The sequence below is a fragment of the Artibeus jamaicensis genome, unplaced genomic scaffold (assembly GCF_021234435.1).
Source record: "Artibeus jamaicensis isolate MK-2021 breed Jamaican fruit bat unplaced genomic scaffold, CSHL_Jam_final scaffold_1019, whole genome shotgun sequence".
Lineage (NCBI taxonomy): Eukaryota > Metazoa > Chordata > Mammalia > Chiroptera > Phyllostomidae > Artibeus > Artibeus jamaicensis.
Window position 1 is genome coordinate 30,127,521 of NW_026522025.1, and position 24,120 is coordinate 30,151,640.

General features: G+C 40.5%; 1 protein-coding gene across 6 annotated transcripts in view; it reads right to left on the reverse strand.

The window, feature by feature from the left end:
* Positions 1-7,193: 7,193 nt before the first annotated feature.
* Positions 7,194-24,120, reverse strand: part of SSX2IP (SSX family member 2 interacting protein) — a 44,356-nt gene continuing 27,429 nt past the window's right edge. For 5 of the 6 annotated variants that reach the window (XM_037163973.2, XM_037163974.2, XM_037163975.2 and 2 more), the window contains 8 exons: positions 24,031-24,106; positions 23,772-23,949; positions 19,684-19,834; positions 17,991-18,127; positions 17,485-17,658; positions 15,029-15,143; positions 14,478-14,640; positions 7,194-10,619 (listed from right to left, as the gene is read on the reverse strand). In XM_037163973.2, coding sequence (XP_037019868.2) covers positions 10,445-10,619; positions 14,478-14,640; positions 15,029-15,143; positions 17,485-17,658; positions 17,991-18,127; positions 19,684-19,834; positions 23,772-23,949; positions 24,031-24,106 — 1,169 coding nt within the window. In that variant the 3' untranslated portion in view covers positions 7,194-10,444. The remainder of the gene's footprint in view (positions 10,620-14,477; positions 14,641-15,028; positions 15,144-17,484; positions 17,659-17,990; positions 18,128-19,683; positions 19,835-23,771; positions 23,950-24,030; positions 24,107-24,120) is intronic. The other variant, XM_037163972.2, reaches the window with a different exon arrangement.

Genomic DNA, 24,120 nt, shown 5'->3' on the forward strand with positions numbered 1-24,120 from the left:
CTAAGGTGGGCACAGATAGCACGACAGGCACTTACTAATCTGGCCATCGAGGAGCTCGGGTTTCAGCAGAGAAGGGCTAAGCCAATTGAGTGTGATTTGCCTAAGGACAGTTACTGAGGGTGAGTCCGGGTGCTGCTTAGACCCAGCAGCCAGGACGCGTCTGCTCTGCCAGGGGCAGCATCTGGGGCTTTCAGGGTAAGCATAAAGCCCAGGGCAGAGAAGTGAGGGAGGGGAAAGACACGACTGAAGGCAGAAGGAAATGCAGAAAAGTTGTAAGGGAAGCAGGAACATCTTGGCAAAGTCCGCAAAGGAAAGACTTGTCCCGTCAGGTTGCATGCACTGGGGAGCATGTGTTGGACACTCGGGGCTCCCCCCCCACACGCTCATTCCCTGCACGCCTGCCTGTCCCACAGAACTGGACATAAAGCCTCATTTCCAAAATGCCCTGAAGCTGTGGTTTTGGGTGTGACTATTGATTAGATACCCTTTGCAAACATTCACTAGTTCTGCCAATCTCCAGCACACAGTGGCAGAGCAGTCATTTAAAACATCCCTTGCGGGGCCCTGGGGGGAAAAGTATCTACGGAAAGCAAAATGTTGTTAGGCCAAATGTCTATAGTAATAAACATTTGTGGCAAGAGTGAAGAATTCAAAGATCGCGAGGTTGGCTGATTTCTTGAGTCCCTATGGAGTGTAAAGAAAGAAGAGGACAAGCAGAGAGTCCCCTGCAGCGCCCTCCCTCCGGCACCAAACCCTATGTCAGTCAGGACTGGGCTCGGTAGAAGGGGACAGAGACTCAGAACAGCAGTGCTTAAGTGATGGGAAGTTCATCTCCCACAGAAAGGGCGAGGGGCAGGTGGTTAGGGCTGAGGCAGTTTGGCTGCACGACACCCTCTAGCTGCTGCTCCTCCTCCCCTCGGGAGTGTCCCTGGTCTTGATGGTCCAAGTGATGCCATCAGTCACATCTGTGTTCCAGGCTGTAGGGTGTAGGAAGGAGCAAAAGGGGCAGAGGAGTGTGCCAGCTCCCTCCTGCAAAAGTTCTTGGAAACTCGTGGATGATACTTCCATTTACATTCTGCAGGTTTAAACTAGAATTCTATATTCTTTACTATAACTATATTCTATAGTTCAATTCCTATAGTTTGTCACCTGGTCACATTTAACTGCAAGAAAAACTAGGAAATGTAATGAAATGTGATGAACAGTTTTAACAGCTTTAATAACAGGAGGAGAGAAGGGGACTGGGGTGCAGTCTGCAGTCCCCCCTGCAGGATGCGGGGGGGGGCAGAGGAGGACACTGGGGTGGCCGGAAGCAGGTGAAGGACTTGCGTGATGGGTCAGGTAGCTTGAACTTTGTCCTGCTGCCGGTGAGGAACCATCAGGCAGGTTTAATCAGAAGACAGATGAAAAGCTGAGGTATATTTCATGGAGACCTCCCCGACAGCTGTGTGGGCGGGTTCTGTGGATGAAAAAGGGCCACATACCAACTCTGACAAGCTCAGGAGATGCCTGCCCAGTGGGCCCTGCAAATTCAGAGACCAAAAGTAAACACAGAGGATGGTCCGAACATAAAAATTCCTAACCCAAAAGTGAGTTGGGCAGGATAGTCACAGCCTGGGCCTGTAACTTTCTTGACAAAGGTCACTCTTTACGAGGTGAGCCTGTCTATTCTCTTTTTGCGTCTAAGACAACATACGCTGTAATGTCAGCTTAATCCTCTTTTTCTGGGCCTCTCAGGGTACAGCCTCCCACGAGAAACCCTCATGGTCATCTCGTTCCCTACCAACCATCTCTGTGCACCGTAAATGTTAACAACTCCTCTATACCCACCAATGTGAAAGAAGTATGTGTCTCTTCACATTACTCTTTATCCAGTCTCAGAGACTTCCCAGCTCTCCTTTCTCTCAGCCCCTTAATCTACCACCCGCGGATTTTAGGTAACCCCCTTTACACCTCCTACTTTAATTCTAATGTATAAAATACGCTGTTAAAATGCCCTTCTCCGGAGCATTTCCTCAACCCATTGAGATTTTGCTTCCCAGCAATTGTCATCTGTTTGGCTCAAATAGACTTATAAAAATTCTCTACAAATTTGAACATTTCTTAGGTTGACAGTTCTGAAGAAGAAATAAGATTCTTATAGTAAAGAGTACATTCTTGAGAAGAATCAGTCCTGCATTCTTAGCCTCTGCATTGTTCTGGGGCCGTTCTCTAGATGACTGGTGGTCTGGATACGTGAACATGCTTTTCTCAGACCTTCAGGGAGTAATCAGAGGCTTATCTGGAGGTTTGGTGTATATCCAGGCATTGGTATAGTGCTGGAGATGTCCAAAGTTCAAGGTCCCAGGCTAGTTAAAACAAGAACAGAATCTCTTCCTCAACCTACTTGATCGTAGTGATTTAGCAACTTGACTTCAGTGACTCCATTTGATTTGCTCTATTTCTCATCCCCAAGCAGGCGACACGCAGAAAGAGGTTGTGTCTCAGACTCTGCTCTAAAATGTTCAGTAGGGAGAGGATGAGTTCATTATTCTTTATTTATGTAGAATCTTTTAAGTAACGCTCTTCACACGCCATAACAGAGCTGAACATGCATTTAGCAGCCACTTAAAAAATTTATACACTGAAATTTCAAAACAGAGAACCTCATAAGGAGCTTCTATACTACATGAGTCACTTGAAGTTAGGAGCCTACATTTCTCAGAACTAGTGGGATGATTCCCTCTCTCAGGAACTATCCGCAGAGATGCTCTGACCTGAACCTTTATCAAGGTTGAATGACCAGTGTGTCACTAAACCCTTTCTGGTCTGCAGACAGCAGCTCTCTTGGTCAGTTTTATAAGCCCTGAGCTGGACTAGGGCACAGACACAATCCGTAAGGCTCAGATCTTTATACTTGAGCCCACAGAGGATGGTCATCTAATTCTTACCTGGCTGAGCCACCAGTAACAATTTTTTCCATGAAGCCACTCAGTTTATGACTTGCCTTCTGCTTGTTTGCGCATGTTGGCTGTTCATACAGTAAGTACTCAAATGTAAGAGAATCTCACCCCTCCCGTTAGCATGATTTGATTGCATTCAGGGTCAAACTGGACGGCCAGGTGAAAATGTACTGGGAATAAAAACAAACCCTGAGAGTTCTTTCTTGGAAACCTATTGGAGATCTTATTTTTGCCTCCTTATTTCAATAACTCACTTGAGTTTTCACATTAGGATTGAGTCATCTCCGTGAAAGAGAAATATAAGTAAGTCCCCAGGAGAGAGAAAAATAAATAGCATTCTTACTCCTCACCCAAGTGCTCCATTGTGTTCAGGGTGAACCTTGCAGGCTGTGGCTCCTGTCCCCATGGCCACAGATTTAAGGACAGCTCTGACATCTAGACACTGAGAATAAGGCCTGAGCTTCCCTGCAGGATCCCAGGGGGACAGCACCCCTGTGGCAGGCTTCTCAGAGAGCCCCTTTTCCCGGCTACCAGGCCATCTGCCATCGGTGACGGCTGGGAGAGAGCTCTGCGGCCACAAAGACATTGAAGTATCGTCCTGCACTTGAGAAGAAAACCAGGCTCCCGGAAAAAGGCTCACCAAACTGAGCCAGTGCTCGCTCCCTCCGTTTTACCAGATATCATTGAACCAACTATAAAACACAGTAATTCATCTTCTGGCAATTCCCTCAATTTTGGGGACGTGATGTCTGCACAGGTGATGGAGGAGAGAGAGCCCTCCCCTCCTCTCTCATACAGGCAGAACAGGTCAGGGGGCCTGTCACCCCTGCCATCAGCACCACTGCCCGCTTCTTCTCACTGTACTTCCCTGTGATGTATTAGGAAGAGTCTGGCAGGAGGGCCTCATGCACAGGCAGCTTCCAGGTGGTAAATACAGCTCCGGGTGGTGTGATAAAGTTGGTTGGAGCATCATCCTGGAAAACCAAAAGGTAGCCACTTCCATCCCTGGTTGCCTGGGTGCAGGCCTGATCCCCGGTTGGAGTGTGTATTGGAGGCAACCAATTGATGCTTGTCTTTCACACTAATGTCTCTCCCTCTTTCCTTCCTCTCTCTCCCCGTGTCTGTCTGTCTGTCTGTCTCTCTCTCTCTCACTCTCTGCTTGAGTCAGGATAAAATTTATATATGAGGTCTGTCCAGAAAAAGTCCAGCCATTACTAATATAATGAGAATAGTTTGCAGGACATGGCTGTAACCTGGCAATTACATCTTTTCAGTTTGAACAATTATAGATTTTAAATTAAAAGCACTCGTAAGTCATTTCCTCAGCTTTGCCTTTGATAAAAATGAGCAACAGTGCTTAAAAAGCAAAGGATCAAAACTCAATTTTCAAATTCCAGTTAAAATTTTTTATGGTTTCTTTAAGATCAAAATAGTTTTTCTTAGAACTAACATATGCCAAGGCTTGTGTGACTAGTTGCTTTTTAAAGATATATTCTTTAAAGATTTTATTTATTTTTAGAGAAGGAAAGGGAGAAAGAGAGGGAGAAAATCATCAGTGTGTGGTTGCCTCTCATGCTACCCGCACTGGGGACCTGGCCCACAACCCAGGCGTGTGCCCTGACTGGAAAGAGAACTGGTAACCCTCTGGTTCACAGCCCACACTCCATCCACTGAGCCACACCAGCCACAGGGATAGTTGTTGATGGATTTCTATTTCATTTAATGGATCTAAATCTAGAATGTGTTTTTTGGGGGGTGAGGAGGGTTGATTTCACTGATAAAATAATTTAGAGAGATTTCATTATTATTTAATACTGTGCTTAAAAAAGAATAAAACTACCAAAATAATCTATTAAGTATGTGCTTTTCAAGGTAAAAGCTATTGGTAAAGAAAAAAGGCTAAAAAAGTTCAGGTTGCTGTTTTACACAAGCACTATCTTAAAGGAACTGAATGAAGGAAATATCAAGCATGCTCACGAATTGCATTTGATTTATACTTTTCACTAATAAAAAAATGAGAACATAAAAGATTGCTCTAAGCCAGTTCCAGATTGAGAAGTACAGAAGAAAAAAAATCCAAAGGTGTTCAGAGTAAATCAATTATGACATTATAATCAACTACAACTACACTGAGGTTGAAGAACAAGCAGCGCCTGAGCCCACCTGGTTGGGATGGACAGAGTCTGCCTCAGTTTAGACATCAGATTTAATAGAGAATTGGATCCAGAGCTGGAACGGAGGGCGGGTTGTAGGACATCAGCCTAAGGGCTTCGGGAACGTGCGAAGTCTACTTTTTCCAATCAGTACACCAGACTGGGGCATGGTATGCTTTAATGGAGCACTGTAACCAGAAATAAATCTGTCTTGACAGACCAGAAATAAGGAAACTGAGCATCTTAAGTGCAGATGCAACTGGAGACTAGAAAACCTCACCTGTCCTGCAAGCAGTTCTTTTTGAGTAAAAACATTCACACATTACTTAATTCCACTACTTTAACACTTATTTTTCATGATGAAATGTCTGTAAGAGGCTATCAGACCTTTGGACGAAACAGAAGTGTTTCTGGTCACCGTGACTGCAGGCAGAGGGAGGGACCCATGCACACTCACCTCACCCGGAGTTAACAAGGCGGGAACAGCAGGCTGCCCAGGTGCACCCTGCACCACCCAGTGGCCTTTAGAGTATTATTTGTTACTAAACTAGCTATTTCAGTGAGAGCCTTACTGCCCTAATGTTGAAAGGGTAGAAGCCCAGTTCCTAACAGAATTGCCAGGGTAACCATCACAAAACATGGCTGAGTCTCACTCATGGACCAAATGATAACCTTTCAGGGTGGCGTGTTAAGAATTGAACAATTTCACTTAAAAAGCCATACCAAAGGCACTGCAGCAGTCTGCCATAAGTTAAGAACTTAGAGATTCGGAAACATTTTTAAATATTTTATTTATTTTTAGAGAGGGGAAGGGAAGCAGAGAGGGAAACATCGATGTGAGAGAGACATCCACTAACTGCTCCTGGTATGTGCCATGCCCCAGCTGGGAACTGAACCGGCAACCCAAGCTTGTGCCCAACTGGGGACCGAACAGGCAACCTTTCACTTTGCAGGATGACTCGCAACCAAACCACACTGGTCAGGGCAGATCTGGATTTTTAAGTTCTGATTTTATCACTTACTAGCTATGTGACCTTAGGTTCATCACTTAATATCCAAGTCTGTTACCAGCTCTAAAAATAAGGTTGATAATCTCCCACGGGGCTACTGGAGCACAAGAAAATGTGTTTTATGCACTGGACTTTAGTAACCATGCAGAACTACCATTCGAACATTGTAAAACTTTATATTATGAAAAGGTTAGGCAACTTACATTCCTTCTAAAAATCAAGAATATTTGAAACCTTTCATAATCAGCAATAAACCCCCTGCACGTAGTACTATGTTCTGTGTTTTAAATAACTGAATGGATGAAACATTAAGCACTAACTACAGTGTGCAACACTGTCGATCACAAAACAGCTTTGCTTTCTCCGTGTCCCAGCCTTGTCTGTAGTTAGGCTAGGGACGTCAGCAGAAGTTCCTGGCGAAGCAATGAAGGCAGAATCTGTGTCTTTTCAGAGCAGGTCCTTAATATCCAACAGCATCTGCCAGCCCCTTCTTCCCTCAATTTGACAGCATCGGGGCCCACGCATGTTCCAGACGGCACAGAGGGTGGACTGCCCGACCCGCGTTGGACGTTTCGCGGGCAAGACTTAAACCTCTGTACTGAGCTGCACCAAGTTCATGTCTTTTATCCGTACCAGGGCCTACTCTATCCTAATACTCTGTGCAGGATTCCGACCGTGTGGGGTTGGAAATGAACACAAAAACTACACACCTTCCGGGGAAGAGTTTTAGGATTTTGACCTGAAATTTATAGTCTGTGTATGCTAATGCAGTGATTTGATATTTGTTTCATTACTATTTTATATTTTCATTAACAGTGATGTGTTTACTATGTTAAGCATCATACTGGGTATAAATAGTTCTGAACAAAATATATTAATACTGAGGATTGGCATTACGGTAACCCCTAAGACTGAATCAGTTATTTGTAAATGTTAAATATTAAGAGTCTTAACCAGCCAAGTTAAAGTTCCTGTGTAAATCAAACAATTTAACCAACCCACTCTAATTTTACATCCAGCCAAAAAAAAAACACTATTCAGAAAAATGACTAGAATAACCTATTTCATTATCCTTACCTATAGGGCCCAAAGCTTTGTAAATACCATTTCTGCTAGATAACAATGTGCTTTTGTGGGCAGAAAATCTTACACTGCTTTGCAGGTCATTGTTTTGTTGAAAACAAAATGCAGCAAAATAAAACGATAACGTATTGATTCCACAGAACTTCCCACTGGAAATAATCCAAAGACTAACTGGAATGGAAGCCCAGCCAGGTCACTGGTACGAAGTCCCAGAGCAGAACAGGGAGTCCTGGTACTCACACACAATGACTGAACAGCGTATGGGCCCCACTACAATTTAGGTCTACGGACCTGGTCTCCCACTCCACTCTGAGGTTCTCAGGGGCAGGGAGTGTGCTCAGCTGTCCTCCAATCCCCATCAACTAGAATGGATAAATAAGTCCCGGCACACAGCAGGTAGTTCGTAAATGCTTTTCATGAGATTGAAAAAAAATTAAGGGGAAACACGTAGAAAAGTATATTTACTAGACTTCCACAACCCATGCTTACTTTAAATCCAGTCTATTTAGAAATAATAGCATGATTTACATTAGGCAACACACTGTGAAGGTTTTTACAGGAGCATCCGGAGGGGCTTCTGGGTTCTCGGGGCGCACACACTGCCAAACCTCTCCTGCTCTGCCGGGCGGCGGAGCCCGGGTTCCACTCTCCTCCTCACTGTGCACCGTGGAATTGTTTTCCCAGCAAAACCATGTTATCACAAGCCTTCGAACAAGTCCAGTAAGGTGGGCAATAGGGAACTCTAAATAAACAATAGTATTTTAATTACACTATGAGGAAAACAACTTTTTCTGGACCACTCTATGAATCTAAACATTTAATGCATTACTTCTATGAGAAAACACCTATTTTAAGATAAATTTTAACTTTAATTTTCTGTCATGATTATTCTATTAAGTTTCTCATCATCAACTGAAGATACGAAAAATTAAGAGTAGTAAATAAATTTTTTCTGTTAAATTTTGTCAATTTTATGTTCTGAAAATTCAAAATGGAATATGTCATGTAAAAACAAACTCCAGGTACAAAATACTCCAGAATTACACATCGATTGATAAACAAGGAAACAGGATTATCGGGATTTTCATGCTGAAGTACTCCAAGGTGCCATCACCCGATCAGGTGCAAGGTCAGGCTGCCGTGCAGCTGTGTCTTCAGAACGTCACAGATACACAGAGAGGGAAGGAAAACAAAGTCCTAGGAGTTTTATGTGTGAAGTCAGGGGTTTTCCCTCATCCTGGGAGTGCGTACGACCGGGAGCCATATTGGAGCTGGAAAGCACAGCGCAGCAAAAGCTGTGAGGGGAAACAGCTCCCAGCGGCTCTGTGCCCACGTTCATCCAGGGACAGTGAGCCTGGCTTTGATCTGACTGTCTCTCAAGGAGTGTTCTTTCCAGGATGAGAATTCAACCATTTTGAAATGTTAACACAACAAAAAAGATAATCCTTTGTAGAAATCCAATGTCATGGAATGCAGTATCTCCTAAAGTAAGAGATTCACCATAAAATTTTAATGCTCATTTCTGGCAAAATACACCATAGAAACTCCTAGGGAGTTTCTCCTAGAGAATTCTTAACAAATGTATCACTGACTACAAATTTCTGATTGTTCTTCTTTGATCACATTATTGCTCAATCACAAAAGAATGATATCCCAGCTGTTTTCCCTTGGAATACAGAACCATCTCTGAAACTGTACCATTTTCTACTGTTTTAAATGGTAAAGAGACGGCCATGCATCCCGCAGAAGGTAGTGAGTGCCAAATTTACTTTTGTTCAAAAGCTAGATTTTTTGAGACTATAAATGTGGTTACTTTCTCATGAGTAGTTACATTAATCTTACAAGATACTCAATAATATCCTACTAACCCGGAAAAAATGGCTGCTGCTACACAATTCCAAAGAATTATACTATATATAGTGAATGAATGACAAAAACACTTTTTAAAGACACGACCAATTTGAATGGAACAGCCACTGCTGAGCTAGTGGACGCTGGGCCTAAACTATGGCAGCCGGCGAGGATGGGTCTGTGCAGGCCTCTGTGCAGAGACCAGAAAGGTTGGCACTTAAAACTTTTTGATGAAAATTCTGGAAAGAGCCTGGGTCTGCGCATATTATTACTATTAATAGTAACGTACATGAAGAAACATGCAACCAGTTCTGAAAAGGACACGACACTAGTTTGTCCAGAGTGTATCTGGACTATAAAACCCACTGCTTTTATACTGTCCAATTTCCTTAACATTAGGGGCAAATGCCTTGTTGAAAACTTACCCCAAAATCACTGACAACTATACAAAGTGTTAGTTGGCACAGCTGTTACGGCATGGGCACCCATCCGGTAAAGAAAATATCACCATCCAAACAGCTCAAATATCTTAATATTTTCTATTATCCAAATACCTTAAGCCAAATTCTTAAATTGCTTTATTTGAAGGTACTTTTGTTGTCTTAACTCTATTACCCCATAATCAATACTCCTTTGAAAAATTATAATATCCTACATATATAAAAAATCTAATGCTGTAGAATCTCAAACATGTATGTTAGGGATGTCAATTATCTAAAGAACTTGGCTTCATGGAATAGCTTGAGTACTTATTGCTCAAATGGGTTCAAAAATTTCTTAAAACATAATGTGGTGACGGCGCTAATGCACCTGTAAACAATACCACTAATAAAAATTTTACTGGCATGAAACATTATAATTATGGATGTGTAAAATTTTTATATCTTAAAGCTTCTTAACATAATCATGTATATCTATGTACAAAACATACATAAATTTCACTTTATTTAAACCATACAAGAGCAAATTTCAAATCACACTAAACATAATAAATATAGAACTTGCTTTGTTAAAAATCTACAGTATACATTCAAGTAAAGGCTAAACTCTCAATGCCAACTAGATATGGGACAAAATTAAAGCATTTATAGCAATCAGTTTCCTAAAAGTGCTATCTTTAGTACCTACAGAGGAAACCCATCCTAGTGCTTTTGTCTCCATCCGAACCTCCGTACATTCCTTTATTCACAGAACCAGATGCTTCTGTTACTAAAAATACATATCCAAACCTTTATATCCTTTTAAATAGAGTCAACATTTGAGTTCTTTGGGGGAGGAACAGGAAGTCCAAACAAACAACTCAGACAATCTTAAATTATTAGAGATGATTGACTTTATGACACACCCTGTTTCAATTAAGATGTGAAATTCGATGAACACGTTAATGAAAACTCCAGTCCAGTGTCTAAGGTAAGTCATCTTTCTCTAAGTGAGAATTTGTGTAGGTCAAGGAGCACCCACTGCAGCAGCCCTCCTGCGATCCAGGCCTTGAGGCCACGCTCCACTTCTGACTTGCACATTCTCTTCCAACCCGGTTTGGTTTAGCCTCTTCAGGAGTTATATTCAGCACACTGATTGAACTATTGGGGAAAGAAAGGTAGACCTTAAAATCACCTCCTTCTCCTTTTACACTTTAGATATGCCTCAGTGTCTAAAGGCTGAGTGCTCCCTTGTCCCATGCTAAGTAAATTTTAAATCCACACTGATCGGGAGCAAAGAAGTCTTTCAAAGTTGCCTAATTATTTATTTTTATCTTATCCATGTATTTATTTATCTCTCTAGTCTAACTCTAAAGCATGCTGCCCAACTAAAGCCCAAGACAACTTGTGAGTTTTGAAAGCTAGCATTTCCCATACCCCCATTGTTCTTCCACTGTTTTCTCATCTCTTTACCGTTTCCTTCCAGGGCTCATCCGTTTGCTGGTGCATGGTTTCACCTACCCGCCCACTCACCCAGACGTATTTAATGACTGCGTGCAAAGGTGGGTAAGAGTCCATACCCAAGATGGAGCACTTACTATGTTGCTTTGGCAAGTTAAACCTCCCTGTTCTTCAACTTCCTCCGTCACAAAACAAAAGTAATAACAGTACCTATCTCACAGGCTGTGCCAGGAACTAAACGAGTTAGCGTACACGGCACACTCGGGACAGTGCTCAATGCCATGAGTGGGGCCATAACCACCTGGTGTCTCATCACAGACACAGCTTCTACCTTCAGGGACAATCTGAAAGGAATGCTCTGCAACCAGCTTCAGGACAAAGAAATCTAGTTACATGATTACTTTCAAATTTACAGGGGTGAGCCAACAAATAATACATTTTAATCAAGTGAATATCTTACATAATTTTTTTCACAGAAACTTTTTTCCTTAAACATTCTGACTTTGGCTTACTAACTTGATTTTACAATGTGGCAATCTTTGAAAAACATAATAATTTGCTTTAATACTACAAATTTAAAGCAAAAACATAATTCAAGATTGCTTTAAAAAAGGGAACTGCTTACAATTCAGCTCTTAGAATCCCTGCCATCTCATATGAGGTAAGATCAATGATCAACTAAACCCTCTAACTTATTAGTACACAGTTACTCTGCATGGAATCCAGGCACAGGCTTTATGTAAAATTCCATCCTATAAAGGAGCAATGGGGATGTTACAGAAATTAGCCACAAATACTCCTCATTATTTACTCTAATTTTATTACAAACCAAGATCCAAGGTGCTTCAGGAGCAGGAACCCAAATTTACCAAATAGTACAAAATCTCAAGCCCTGGTCGGGTGGCTCAGCTGGTTGGAGCACTGTCCCGAACACCAAAGGTGTGGGTCCATCCCTGACCAGGGCACATACGCTGGTTGTGGGTTGGATCCCTGGTGGGTGCACATGCAAGAGGCAACTAATCAATGTTTCTCTCTCCCCACCCCCACCTTTACCTCCCCCTAAAAATCAATGAAAACATATCCTTGGGTGAGGATTTAAAAATATATATAAAATTTCAAGAACTACATCAAGCTGCAATAGCTTCTGTCCTGATAAGTAGTCACACAACTCTTTTCTAAGTTTAATCTTCAGAGGCCAGTAACTGTGAATAGCTTAATGAAATCTCTTTTAGTTCAAAATTTTGCTTCTCCTGGCTGGTGTAGCTCAGTGGATTGAGCGCGGGCCTGCGAACCAGACAATCGCGGTTCAATTCCCAGTCAGGGCACATGCCAGGGTTGCAGACAGGTTCCCTGCAGGCCAGTTCCCAGCAGGGGACGCACAAAAGGCAACCATACATTGATGTTTCTCTCCCTCTCTCCTTCCCTTCCCCTCTAAAGATAAATAAATAAAATCTTTAAAAAAAAATTTTTGCTTCTATGCTACTGATGTTGTATAGTGTAAAACCTGGGAATACAAGAAACAGAAAAGCATTTGTATAATCCATTTATGTTTACATATATTTTTATTTTCATAGCCTGTTACAATGGACCAAGTGCTGTCTTTTACCACACCCCATGACGTACGTGGGTACTAAATGTGGGACTTTCATTAAACATAAAACAATGTCTTCAAGAAATACTTATGGCAAATATTTCACAACTAAGAATAATTATGTAAAAAGGTAAAAATTTTAAATACATAAAAATAATTGAGGCAACTATGCTATGTTCTCTTTTAGATACAAAACACATTACTTGTAACTGGTAATTGGAATGTATGTCTAAATTATATATGTAAATTTAGACATTAATTCTAGTTGAGTCTGGTTCTGATTGGTCTAATTTGAGTGTTTTAATAATATTCTATATAAGAAAACACTCTTAGCTTGCATTATTTTTTATTATAAATTATATAAATGTTCATTTCCTATATTCAACCCAACACTCAACCTAGTGGCTGCAACTGCAAAACAGACCCTAAGTTCAGACATTCTTATCTCCGCATCATGACCCTCGCCCAGTCCCCATCGCCTCTCACCTCGGCTCCACTAACGCCTCCTGAGCCTCCCAGCTTATATTACTGGCTCCAAGCATGCTGCCTACGTGATAAAATGGAGTCATCTTTTTAAAACTTAAATTTTTTCACACTCCTGCTTAAAAGTCTCCAATGCTTTTCTAATGCCCTTAAAATAATATCTGACCTACAAATACAGACTAAACTATTTTATAGATAAAATCCCAAGTGTGTGCAGGGGTGGGCAGCAGAGTGGGGTTACATATGGACGATATTATCACCAGTGGACAACTGCCGGCGCAGAGTGATGAGTACGCAGGGATTCCTGACCTCATTCTCTCTGTATTTATATACATTGAACTTATACATAATAATGTTTTCATCCCAACCTATTCACCCAGGGCTTTAAAGGATAGGACCCTCCTGCCCAAATCCCACCTCTTGGTCTTGCTTGCTAACTACACTCACCACCCACACACAGTGTTCTCACCTCAGGGTCCCTACCCTTGCCAAAAGGGCTCTTCCCCCAGCTCCTCCTTGCCCCCAATATTTACTTAGAGTCCTAATCCTTTCAAAAATCAACTATAAGTTAGGGATCTTGTCCTTTTTTAAAGCTTCATATTTTTGTTTTAAAATTCATCTGTTTATCAACTCTTGGTCCGCGGGCTAGTTGGCCTCTTCAATACTTCACCGCATACTGGTCTCTCCCTACCACAGGCCAAGTGTGCGGCAGGCCCGGCTCCTCTTTCCAGGGCGCCTGGCAATCTGCAGGCCCCCACCACTGTCTCCAGCTTTAAGAGACAAGCGATCGCCAGCTAACTCTGCAATGCACCCGCCAGCTCTTTTCTGTTCCTCTGTATCACTAGGAATGGTCTATCTGCTTAGTTAAAACTCACTTGGAGCAGGCTGTGTGGTAGAGAATTGATATTATACCTTAGAAAATGATTCAGCAACCCGAGACAGAGGAAACTACCAAAATGCAGCAGTTAATAGCAATATGTGGGGTTCCCGGGATGGGGAGCAACTATTTATTTCACCCTGTCGCCCTTGGGTGCAGGTCCTCTTTACAAGTCAGGGTGGGTGGGCTTTACTCAAACTCTGCCCTACAGCACCAGTGAAATGGGCACATCAAAAGAAGCTTTGCAATACACGCTCTACAAAAAGTGTCAAAACAATATTCTTCTATCTAATAAAATTACAGAACTTAAAATATTAAGTGACTCATGGAAATAAGAGTATATTTTAAGTGTGAAATAAAAAGAATCACATTATATCATTTTGTTCCCAGAAGACAGGGCCCAGATCTCCCTGTGCACATCTGCATTTCCAACACCTAACAGCTCTCTATACATAACGGACACCCAATAAATATTTGCATAATCATGAATCAGTTGACTAAATTTCTCTCAAAAGCCTCTACTGTTGCTCACACTACAGACAGGACAACTCTTCCTAGAATTCTAGCGAAGCCCCGATATACGAGGAGACGATCTGTGGACCAATACCTGTGCTCTGACACACAGGACCGTGTCTGGCAGAAGTCAGAAGTCGAAGGAGAAGCAGGAAGAGATTTGGTAAATTTAGAGGTACAAACTGGAGACCCGTTAGACACACTGTGAGGCTTCTGTCGTGGCCGGGAGTGCACTGTAAGATTGTCCTGATCAGAACCTGTGAGACAAAACAAGGTAGAACACATGGTGAGGTATTAAATGCAGTGAAGGTTCATTCTAGTTCTGAGTAAGGTGTGAGACAGTAAGACTGGCAGTCTTTGTTATACAGATGCCACACACATTTCGAAGGATCTAGTTTTAAGAATATTTGTTTTATGAATTTATAAATTAAAAAAAAAACTCAATCTTATTACACAACAAAAGTGGTCTCTGGCATGCATAGTCCTGCCATCATTCTCATTTTCACTACAATAAATGATATGCTAAAGTTGATTTTTTAAAGCTCCAATTAGAAAACTCTTACTGTGCTCTCCAAAGTTTTATCTTAATAATCTACAGTATTTTATATATGAATTTTCAAGTTAAAGAGTTTATGGAGTACTCACTTCCTGAGAAGGCACTGAAAAATCTCACATTTTCTGAGTTCTGGTGGTCAAAGGTGGTCATATTTAAGAACTGTTGCTTTAACCAACTGGCTCTTTCTTCTTCAAATGCCTTTCTCTGTCATAACAAGCAAACCAAAGGAATACTGATCAATATTTTAGCATTCATATAGTTGCCATTTCACATGATTTCTCCAGCTTTTTGTGTCTGCTTTACGGCTATCAGGTATATATTTCTTAAGTCAAATGAATTAACCTAGACAACTAAAAAATATTTAAGAAAATAGTTCAAAAAAATAAAAAGCCACCCATTTCACCCAATAAACTAACCAATCACTACCTTTCACATCAATTTTGAATAAATTCAAAAGAACAAAGCAAAAAATTAACATATTAGCATAACTTTTAAACATACAGAATATTAGCATAACTTTTGAACACACAGAACATTATAAAATCACACAGACACACACACACAAATAAACAGAGAAAACACCCCACTGTAAGGTGACCACGTAAGAAAGGAGGGCAGGCTTTACCGAGCATTGCTGTCACCCTCAACCATCCGCCAGCACTAGCAGCCACCACTAAACCACAAGGGGCACCTGTTGAACCTCCCCATTTGGCACAGCTGATGAGTCCTGTACTGAATTCTCCCCCAGCCCCCAGGGTTCCGGTCTTTCCCTCCCTCCCATCCTTCCCTGAGCCTGGCGTCCCCCGAGGACCAGAGGCAGAGAGATGCCCCTGCTGAGAACTGGAAGAGGTTTGCGAAGTGGCAGGAGTGTCTCCTGGAGGGGGGTGAAGCAGGTGATCCTGCAGGAGAAAGTGCTGGTGCAGACTGCTCTGGTTTCCTGAGGAAGATAGCTACTGATGAGGTAGACTTTCATAGTTGTGGAGAAAATCCATGCCAGCTATTTAAAACAATCAACATATATAGTCTTTCACTCATGAATATTAAAACAAAATCAGGCATCACCAGGTATTTGAAGAAAACTAGTAGCATAAGAGAAAAAAGGCCAAGGTGGGGGGGGCGGGTGAGGGAGGAAAGAAGGGAAAGGGCCTAGTGGAGGAACAGGTACGAAAGACCCACAGGCAGGACGGCAGGGCGGGGCCTGGCTGTGGGGGCGTGGCAGGGAAGAGCGATGGGAAAATTGGGACAACTGTAATAGAACAACAATACAAAATAATACAAAAAGAACTGATAATGGCTAATAGTTCAAGATAGAAAAAAATCTTTTTAAAAAACTAGAATACAAATTATGAGACATGTATGCACACCTAAAAAATAATATAATACTATACAAAAAAGACATTAAAATTTTAAAGATAAACTCTGAAATAAAAACTCAGTGGATAAAATGAGTAATACTGATCTTGCTGAGTACCAGGTTGATGGTGCACAAGATAAAAGTGAGAGAATATCCCAAAGTCAGAGCATAAAAGTCCACCTACAGATACAGTCAAAAGGCCAAACATTTGTCTAATAAAAGTTCCAGAATGCAAGAGAAGTCAAAGGAGGAAAATTTTCAGAAGAAAATAGCCCTAACATAAAGAAATCTAGTGTATCTTCAGGCTAAAGGGGACTACTTAGACAGGCTCTGGTTAAACTTCAGAACTTGACAAATAGAAACTTCCAAAAGCTTCCACAGATGGGGGAAAAAAAAAACACAGGTTATCTACAAATTAATGAAGGTTATAGTATAATGAGGCTTCTCATCAGCAAAACCAAATACTAGAAGAAATAACTTTTTCAAAGTTTCAAAGGGGGAAGTTGGAACTTAAATTCTATATTCAGCCAAACCAATCAAGTATGAATACATTTTTGTATATTCCAGAATTCAGAATATTTTTCACTCATACTACTTGTGAGAAAATTAGTGAGGTAGCACACAGTGATACACAGAAGACTATCTTCCAGCTTGACAGTCTTAATCATACAGACTATTTTCTATGTGTCTAAGCCTATTACTTGGTAATCAAATGAAGAAAGTTCACATAATTATGATGTTATCAATGTTCTTTCCTGGTTTTCCATTTGTAAGTCTCAACCTTACACAAAATACTTACACCTGGGTTATATGACAGGATGTAACATAAATGTGATAACACTTGACAATGAAAAATAACGTCACAAAAACTGGGGAGTACCGACCGGGGCAAGAGAAGTGGAATAAGTGTAACTAGGAGAACGTCACCTCTCATTGCAAAGATAAACTAATAGTGTCTGAAGTTGAGCAAACATAAAGTAGAAGCATTACACAGTTTACTTAAAAGTAAAAACCAGATATCCTATAATTCATGTGCTTAGCATCCCTTACGTGTCAAGTTATTTATGAAATCAATGGAAAAATGCTTTTTTGAAAAAATGGACAGCAGGGAAACAAAACTTAGACGCATTTAGTGAGGCCTCCCCACATTCTCAAAAGCTCTACATTTTGAAAGCTAATTGTTTAAGATACCTCCAATCCTAGGCGAATGGCGGCTTCTGTAAAGCTTCGTCTTTCTTTCTCAAAATTCTTTTTCTGCTCTTTAAATAGAGACCATTCTTCTTTGAGGCGTTCCTTTTCTTCCAGCAAATAACAATCTCGGAGCAGTGAAGTGGTATCATCGTCACAGGCAGTAGCGAGCTGCTGCTATTAGATGTTAGAACACAGTTAAGCCCCAGAGGGTCCCTGCAGCACTCCAACAAGACGAAATGAAAAGGGAGGCAGGCCAAGCTTCAGGGGATGGACAGGAATTACGAACAATGAGAAACTCAACTGACGTGTGTCATTCCTCAAATTCTTCTACTCTAACTGGCAAAGCACCCACTAATCTACCTGTTAATAAGCAGAGAACTTAGTTTAGACCAGGCAAATGTCAAATACTACAGATCCTATGAAATAAGAAGAAAAATCTAGTAAGATTCAGTAACATTTTAGTCCTTCTCAAGGGAGAACAGTTTGAAAAAGGAACTCACGTTTACCTGTAAAAGTTGTTGTTGAGTTTTAATCATTTCTTTGCACTGCTGAATTTCTAACTCAAGTTTTTCAGTTTCTTCCTCATGGTCTTGTCGTGAGATCACATCTTCGTCATTGAAACCTTCTAGGTGCACCTTTGAGACTAACACAAAAGGAGTAACTTGATGTAAGTTTAACAGTCACCAGTTTATGCTGTTTTTTGGTTGGACATATACTTAAAAATCAAGGCTCTCAGAACTTTTCTCTTTCTGGATTCTCATAGGTTTTCTGAAAGACAGTTACCTCCCACTGCCCTTAAAAAATTTCATTAAAATATAATGAACTTAAATTTATATTATTTTAACACTTGAAATTTTTTAAAAATCAAAGCAACTATAAGGAGTTTATGACAACTATAAATTGGTACTCTTTTTGGACTTCATGATGTCCATACAAACAGAGATTTAGTGCCAACATTTAATTTGTAATTCTATTTATTCAAGATTACATCCTAATTAAAAATGGATGACCTACATTTACAGAAGAAAAAATAATTAACATTCATAAACTATGTTCTTTTGACACTTCTTCAAAGGTCAATGCAGTGCCACAAATCTTGCCCTCTGGTATTAAATTTAACAAAGTCCAAACATACTTGCTCTTTAACAACAAACAATGATGACTCACTCAACTCCATAAAATCTCATGTAAATTAATTTTGGTACTTACAGTAATTTTGCTAATTGCTCTTTATTTTTTAATAAAACTGGCATTGTGTTTGTTACTTTTGCCAATTTAGAATTCTTAAAAGAGACTTCGCTTACTCAGAAGGAGCTTAATTTTCTTGATTTAAAAGCATGTAAATTTTAATAAATATAAAATATTATGGATATATTCATCAAGGTAGTAGATCTTTCTATACTATCTGCATTGACAGGGAAAGGTCTAAAATATTCAATTTTTGTTTTTTAATGTATTTTTATTTACTTTATTTATTTATCTTTAGAAGGGAAGGGAAGGAGGGAAAGAGAGAAATATCAATGTATGGTTGCTTCTGGTGCATCCCCTGCTGGGAACTGGCCCCTGCTGGGAACTGGCCTGCAACCCAGGCACGTGCCCTGATGGGGAATCGAACCTCGATCTTTTGGTTCACAGGCCCATGCTCAATCCACTGAGCTACACCAGCCAGGTTAATATATTTTTAAATAAATTATTTTGTAAAACGCAAGGAGGAAAGTTTAGAAATATATGCACCAACCTGTTACGTGTTGTATACAGGGAACAGAGACCTGGATATTCTACTTTATGTATTCCCTAATTGATGCAAAAACACTTAGCATCTACTATTTTGAAAATAATTTAAAAATGAATTATTAGGAGCCTGAGAATACGCAAGTATCCAGAATAAGTATAAGTTCATGTCTATACTACATGATGATTACTGTTTTTTGATTCCCAAGGCTCAGGAAGAGACTCCACGTCCCCCACCGCATGCCGTGCGCAGTGTCCTCTCTTCAGGGAAAGGTTTACTCTGAGAGTCGAGCGCATTTTCTCAGTGACAGTCAAACCTCACGCCTGCAAGTGGGCAGTCTGGCTTTTTAAACCACCAAACTGGGCTAAAGTACTTCAGGTCTGAGCTCATAACATGGCTTTTTAAGTGACTGAAAATTACATGAACTGCGTCACAACTCAGTCTGCCCACATTTAGGCGGTAGTTACCTTGGTTATCAAGTTTCTCGACATGACTTTTCAAAATTCTCCACTGTTTTCTGATGCTGTTTGTAAGCTGCTCTCTCACGGTTTCACAGGAAAGGTCCCACGTACTCTCTCTACTCAGTTCCCCAGGATCTTCTTCAGCATCAGAGATAACCTACAAGAGACAAAAAGACCAGTATCTTAAAATGGCATTTTTTCTTTTTATTGACTTTACTGGGGGTAACACTGGTTTATTACAAAATTACACAAGTTTCACATGCGAAATTCCGTAACACATCCTCTGCACACTGTATTATGTGCTCACTACCCCAAGTCCATCACCATTTCTCCCCCGCCCCGTACCCTCCCCCACCCCGCTGTCCTCTGCAATCCCTGTTGTCTGGTCCGTGGGTATTTTTCTTTTTTTTGCTCAATCTTTCCATCCACCCCACCCAGTCTCCAACCCACACCCACCCCAACAGCTGTCAGTCTGCTCTCTCTATGAGTCCATCTCTATTTTGCTTGTTAGTTCAGTTTGCTCATTAGATTCCACACATGAGTGAAATCGTATGGTACTTGTCTTTCTCTGACTGGCTTATTTCATTTAGCATTAACACTTTCCATGTCCCTCCATGCAAAGGAGGTAGCAATCAGATTGATTGTCAAATACTTATCAAAATCATTTCTGTGCTGTACCTTAAGCATATATGACCCAGTACTTAACATAAATATCTTAAGAAAAATCAATTAATACTGAAGGTAGAAATTCTTCAACGCAGGTCTCTTCAAACCTGAATTTGAATCTAAATATAGTTAGCAACAAGAGTTGCAGAGCTGTGTGAGCAAGTTATGACCTGTCTAATGTGTTAGATGCTTTCATATGTTACGTAATCCCCAAATCACAGTACAATGTGGGGAAACTCAGACAGGAAGTACAGTAGGTGGCCCAGTGCATGACAGCCACAGGAAGAATCAAGACAAAGTTAGATCCCCCTGCCTCCAATCTCAGACTGCTTAAATGATCCTGTAAAATAATCTCCAAAGTGAAAGCAGTTGTTAATCCTATTTTTCCCATATAAATTTTAAAAATAAAACTGGAGATTATTTACTTTGTGAATTCTACTAAGAAATTAAATTATAGCAAAATGTAGCAAACTTAGTAACTGCATATTATCAAATAGAATGAAAGCAGGATAAAGAACATATGGAGAATATTAAAGTGAATATGTCATAATAATCTGAATCTACATAAAATGGTCCTGAGTCTGAAGAACTGTATCAACAGTCTCAGGTCAGTGATGGGCTGCAGAGGTCGGGGCACCCCAGGGAAGCAGGTGGGGAGATGCCCAGGGTGCAGCTCATTAGTACTCGATTCTTGCCAGTCAATCTTCCAGACCTATTTGCCAATTAACTCTTCCAAAGAGCTATACCTTCTCTTCCGTATATTTTAAGAATATTACAAATCCATTATTTTTCAGAAAAACGAACAAAATTGTTGCGCATTTCCAAACTGAATGAAACTCTAAAACCACAAAATGAAAATTAAAAATCCACTTAATGTAAATTTTTAGTATAAATTTTGGCTATAATTAAGCAAAACAATAAATGAAATATGGATGCTACGTATATATTCCAGCATTCCATCCATTTTTTTCCTCTTACTATAATGCTCCAGAATTTTTTCTTAAGAGAAAGACATGGTTGACTTACTTTAATTTTAACAGAAGAAGGATCTAGAAAGCAGATCTTATTTTTTTTAAGATTTATTTTTAGAGGGAGGGGAAGGGGCGGAGAGAGGAAAAGAAACATTGATGTGCACGAGATACATCAATCAGTTGCCTCTCAACACGCCCCCAGCTGGGGACCTGGCCCAGTACCCAGGCATGTGCTCTGACTCGGAAATGAACTGGCGACCTTTGGGTCCACAGGTCAGGACTCTATCCATTGAGCCGCATCAGCCAGGGCTGGAACACAGATCTCTCAAAACCACAAAATATCCTAAAAGGTTGTTTCTCCAAACCTTAACATCTGAAGAATGTAATTATGAATTACACAGATACTACTGGTTGGGTAATGAGGGAGAGGGGGAATTTAACTATCTGAGAAAGATCTTTATTTATTACCTACTGCATTTTGCCATATATAATGCTCACTTTTTTAGGGAAAAATAAGGTTGCACACTATACATGGGTATAGTGATTACATACCATGGGTATAATAATCTCATGTATAATGCATGGGTGTACATTATACGCAGTAAAATATGGTACTTTTGCTTACTGAAAGCTAGTAACGAAGAGATTAGTAAAGGATGGGCCAGGAATGGAAGAAACTACAGGAGTAATAGAAACTACGCTAATCCTGGAGCGGTATTACTAGTGAATGTTAGGAACTGACCAGAAGAGAGACTTTGAGAGAGAAGGTTAACTAAATATAAGACGTCAAGCAGGCCCCAAACTGTAGAGTTTAAAAGAACATTCAGGTAATGTTGTTTTTTAAAGAAGGGGGAAAAAAGTAAGAGTTTGGATGGGCTTATCGGTTGGAAAGATCTTTGACACTACAAATAAATACCGGGTCCCCGATTTCCGAAAGCAGAGTGCTGCTGTAAAACCTTCCATAGACCGAAATGGCGGGCAGCGAAGAAGCAATTCCTATTCATTTAAAAGTGGCAATCCTCTTTGGATTTTTCCTCAGTTAATGAAAACACGTATTGTAGTTATTTTTTCATAAAAGCGAAGTGGTACACTGCAAACTTTCAAAAAGTCGGGGGATACCTGTAGTCCTCAAACATAGGTTTAAGAAAAAAGTTCTGGTGACTTGCTGATAATTAGCATTTTCTGTCAACACTGTTATTTTCAGATTTTAGTCATAAATCTTGACTCTAGAATTTAAATTTACATGTAAAACAATTAAATAAAAAGAACTTTTTGCCACTACGTGACTGGTTTTCTCAGACAGTTGTGCATTTTACTCTCCCTTGGTCAACTGCTTTCCCATACTTGCTACCTCAAAGACATCTACTAATTTTTTTACAGAGCCAATTAAAATGTCACTTGCTCTGTGACATCTTCCCTGATTGCCATAACTTTTCTTTTACACACTGTACCACCCTATGGCAGCCTATAGTAATTAGAGAATTACTACTTCTCTACATGCGTCTCTCTCCTAAGAGGAGCTTCTTGAGGGAGGCAATGGACTGAATGTTGTACTCCCTCAAAACTCCTATGATGAAAGTCTAACCCCCCCCAGTGTAATGGTACTGGGAGGTGAGGCTGTTGGGCACTGAGTGGGTCATGACCGGGATGAGTGCCTCTACAAAAGGGACCAGTGAGCTCTCTGGCCCCCTTTCCACCAAGCGAGAACACAAGTGAGCAATCTGCAACCGAGAAGAGGTCCCCCACCAGGCACTGAATCTGCTGGCACCCTGACTTTGGACTTCCAGGCTCCAGAACTGTGAGGAATAAATTTCTGTTTAAAAACCAGTCTATGGTATTTTGTTACAGCAGCCCAAACAAAGAAAAGGGAAAAGTCAAAATCTTTTTGGCTTTTTCTTTCCAGGGACTAGAACATAATATACTATAAATATATTTATGAATTAAATGATTATTTGGTTCCTAAAGTTAACAAAAGTCTCACTCTCTGAAAAGTAGACTTTGCTTAAGTACACAATACTTAAAATATTTAAAGAATATTGGCACGGTGGTTAAAAACACAAACTCTGGAGCAAGACAGACCTGGATTCAAACCCTGCTTCTGTCATATGTGATAATGAGCTAACTCTTGTGCCTCAGGTGCCTTCATCTATAAAATGGGGATAATTATAGTATCAACAGCATCAAATTGTAGTAAGAATGAAATGACACCATGCTTATAAAAGGGCTCATCACAGTGTTCGGCACAGATTAAGTTCTCAGAAAATAATCCCCATCGTTTCCCAGGACACGTCTGGAAACTTACAGGGACATCTTCTTGGCTGTGACAGATGACTGGGGTTAGCATAGCAGAGTGTCTGTCCAAAATATCAATAGTGTCCCCACCAAGAACACCTACCTAGCATTTCAATTGTTCTAATTCGCAATCTGAGGATTATATTAGAGGAAAGAGCCACTTACAGTTCCTGTGCTATCATCTGCCCTTTCTCTGGGTTTCTGCTTTTGGGGAGAAAGAAGAGAAATCATTTCCTTTTTCATTTGCTGAAGAACCTTCTTAAGTTCAGCATTTTCCATTAGGATTTGTTTCTGACGATATTCATAATCATTCAATAGAATTTTATACATTTCATCTTCATTCCTGAAAAAGAAACTGTCAGTATGAAAACACAGTACAGAAAGAAAAGCCTGATTAAGTTTATCAGTTGAAATCGGATCTCACCTTGCTTCACTTTTACCAGTCCTCCAAGAGCCTCTTTTTCCATCAGTTCTCCCCACATAATTTAAAACTTCCATAGCTACAAATGTGAAC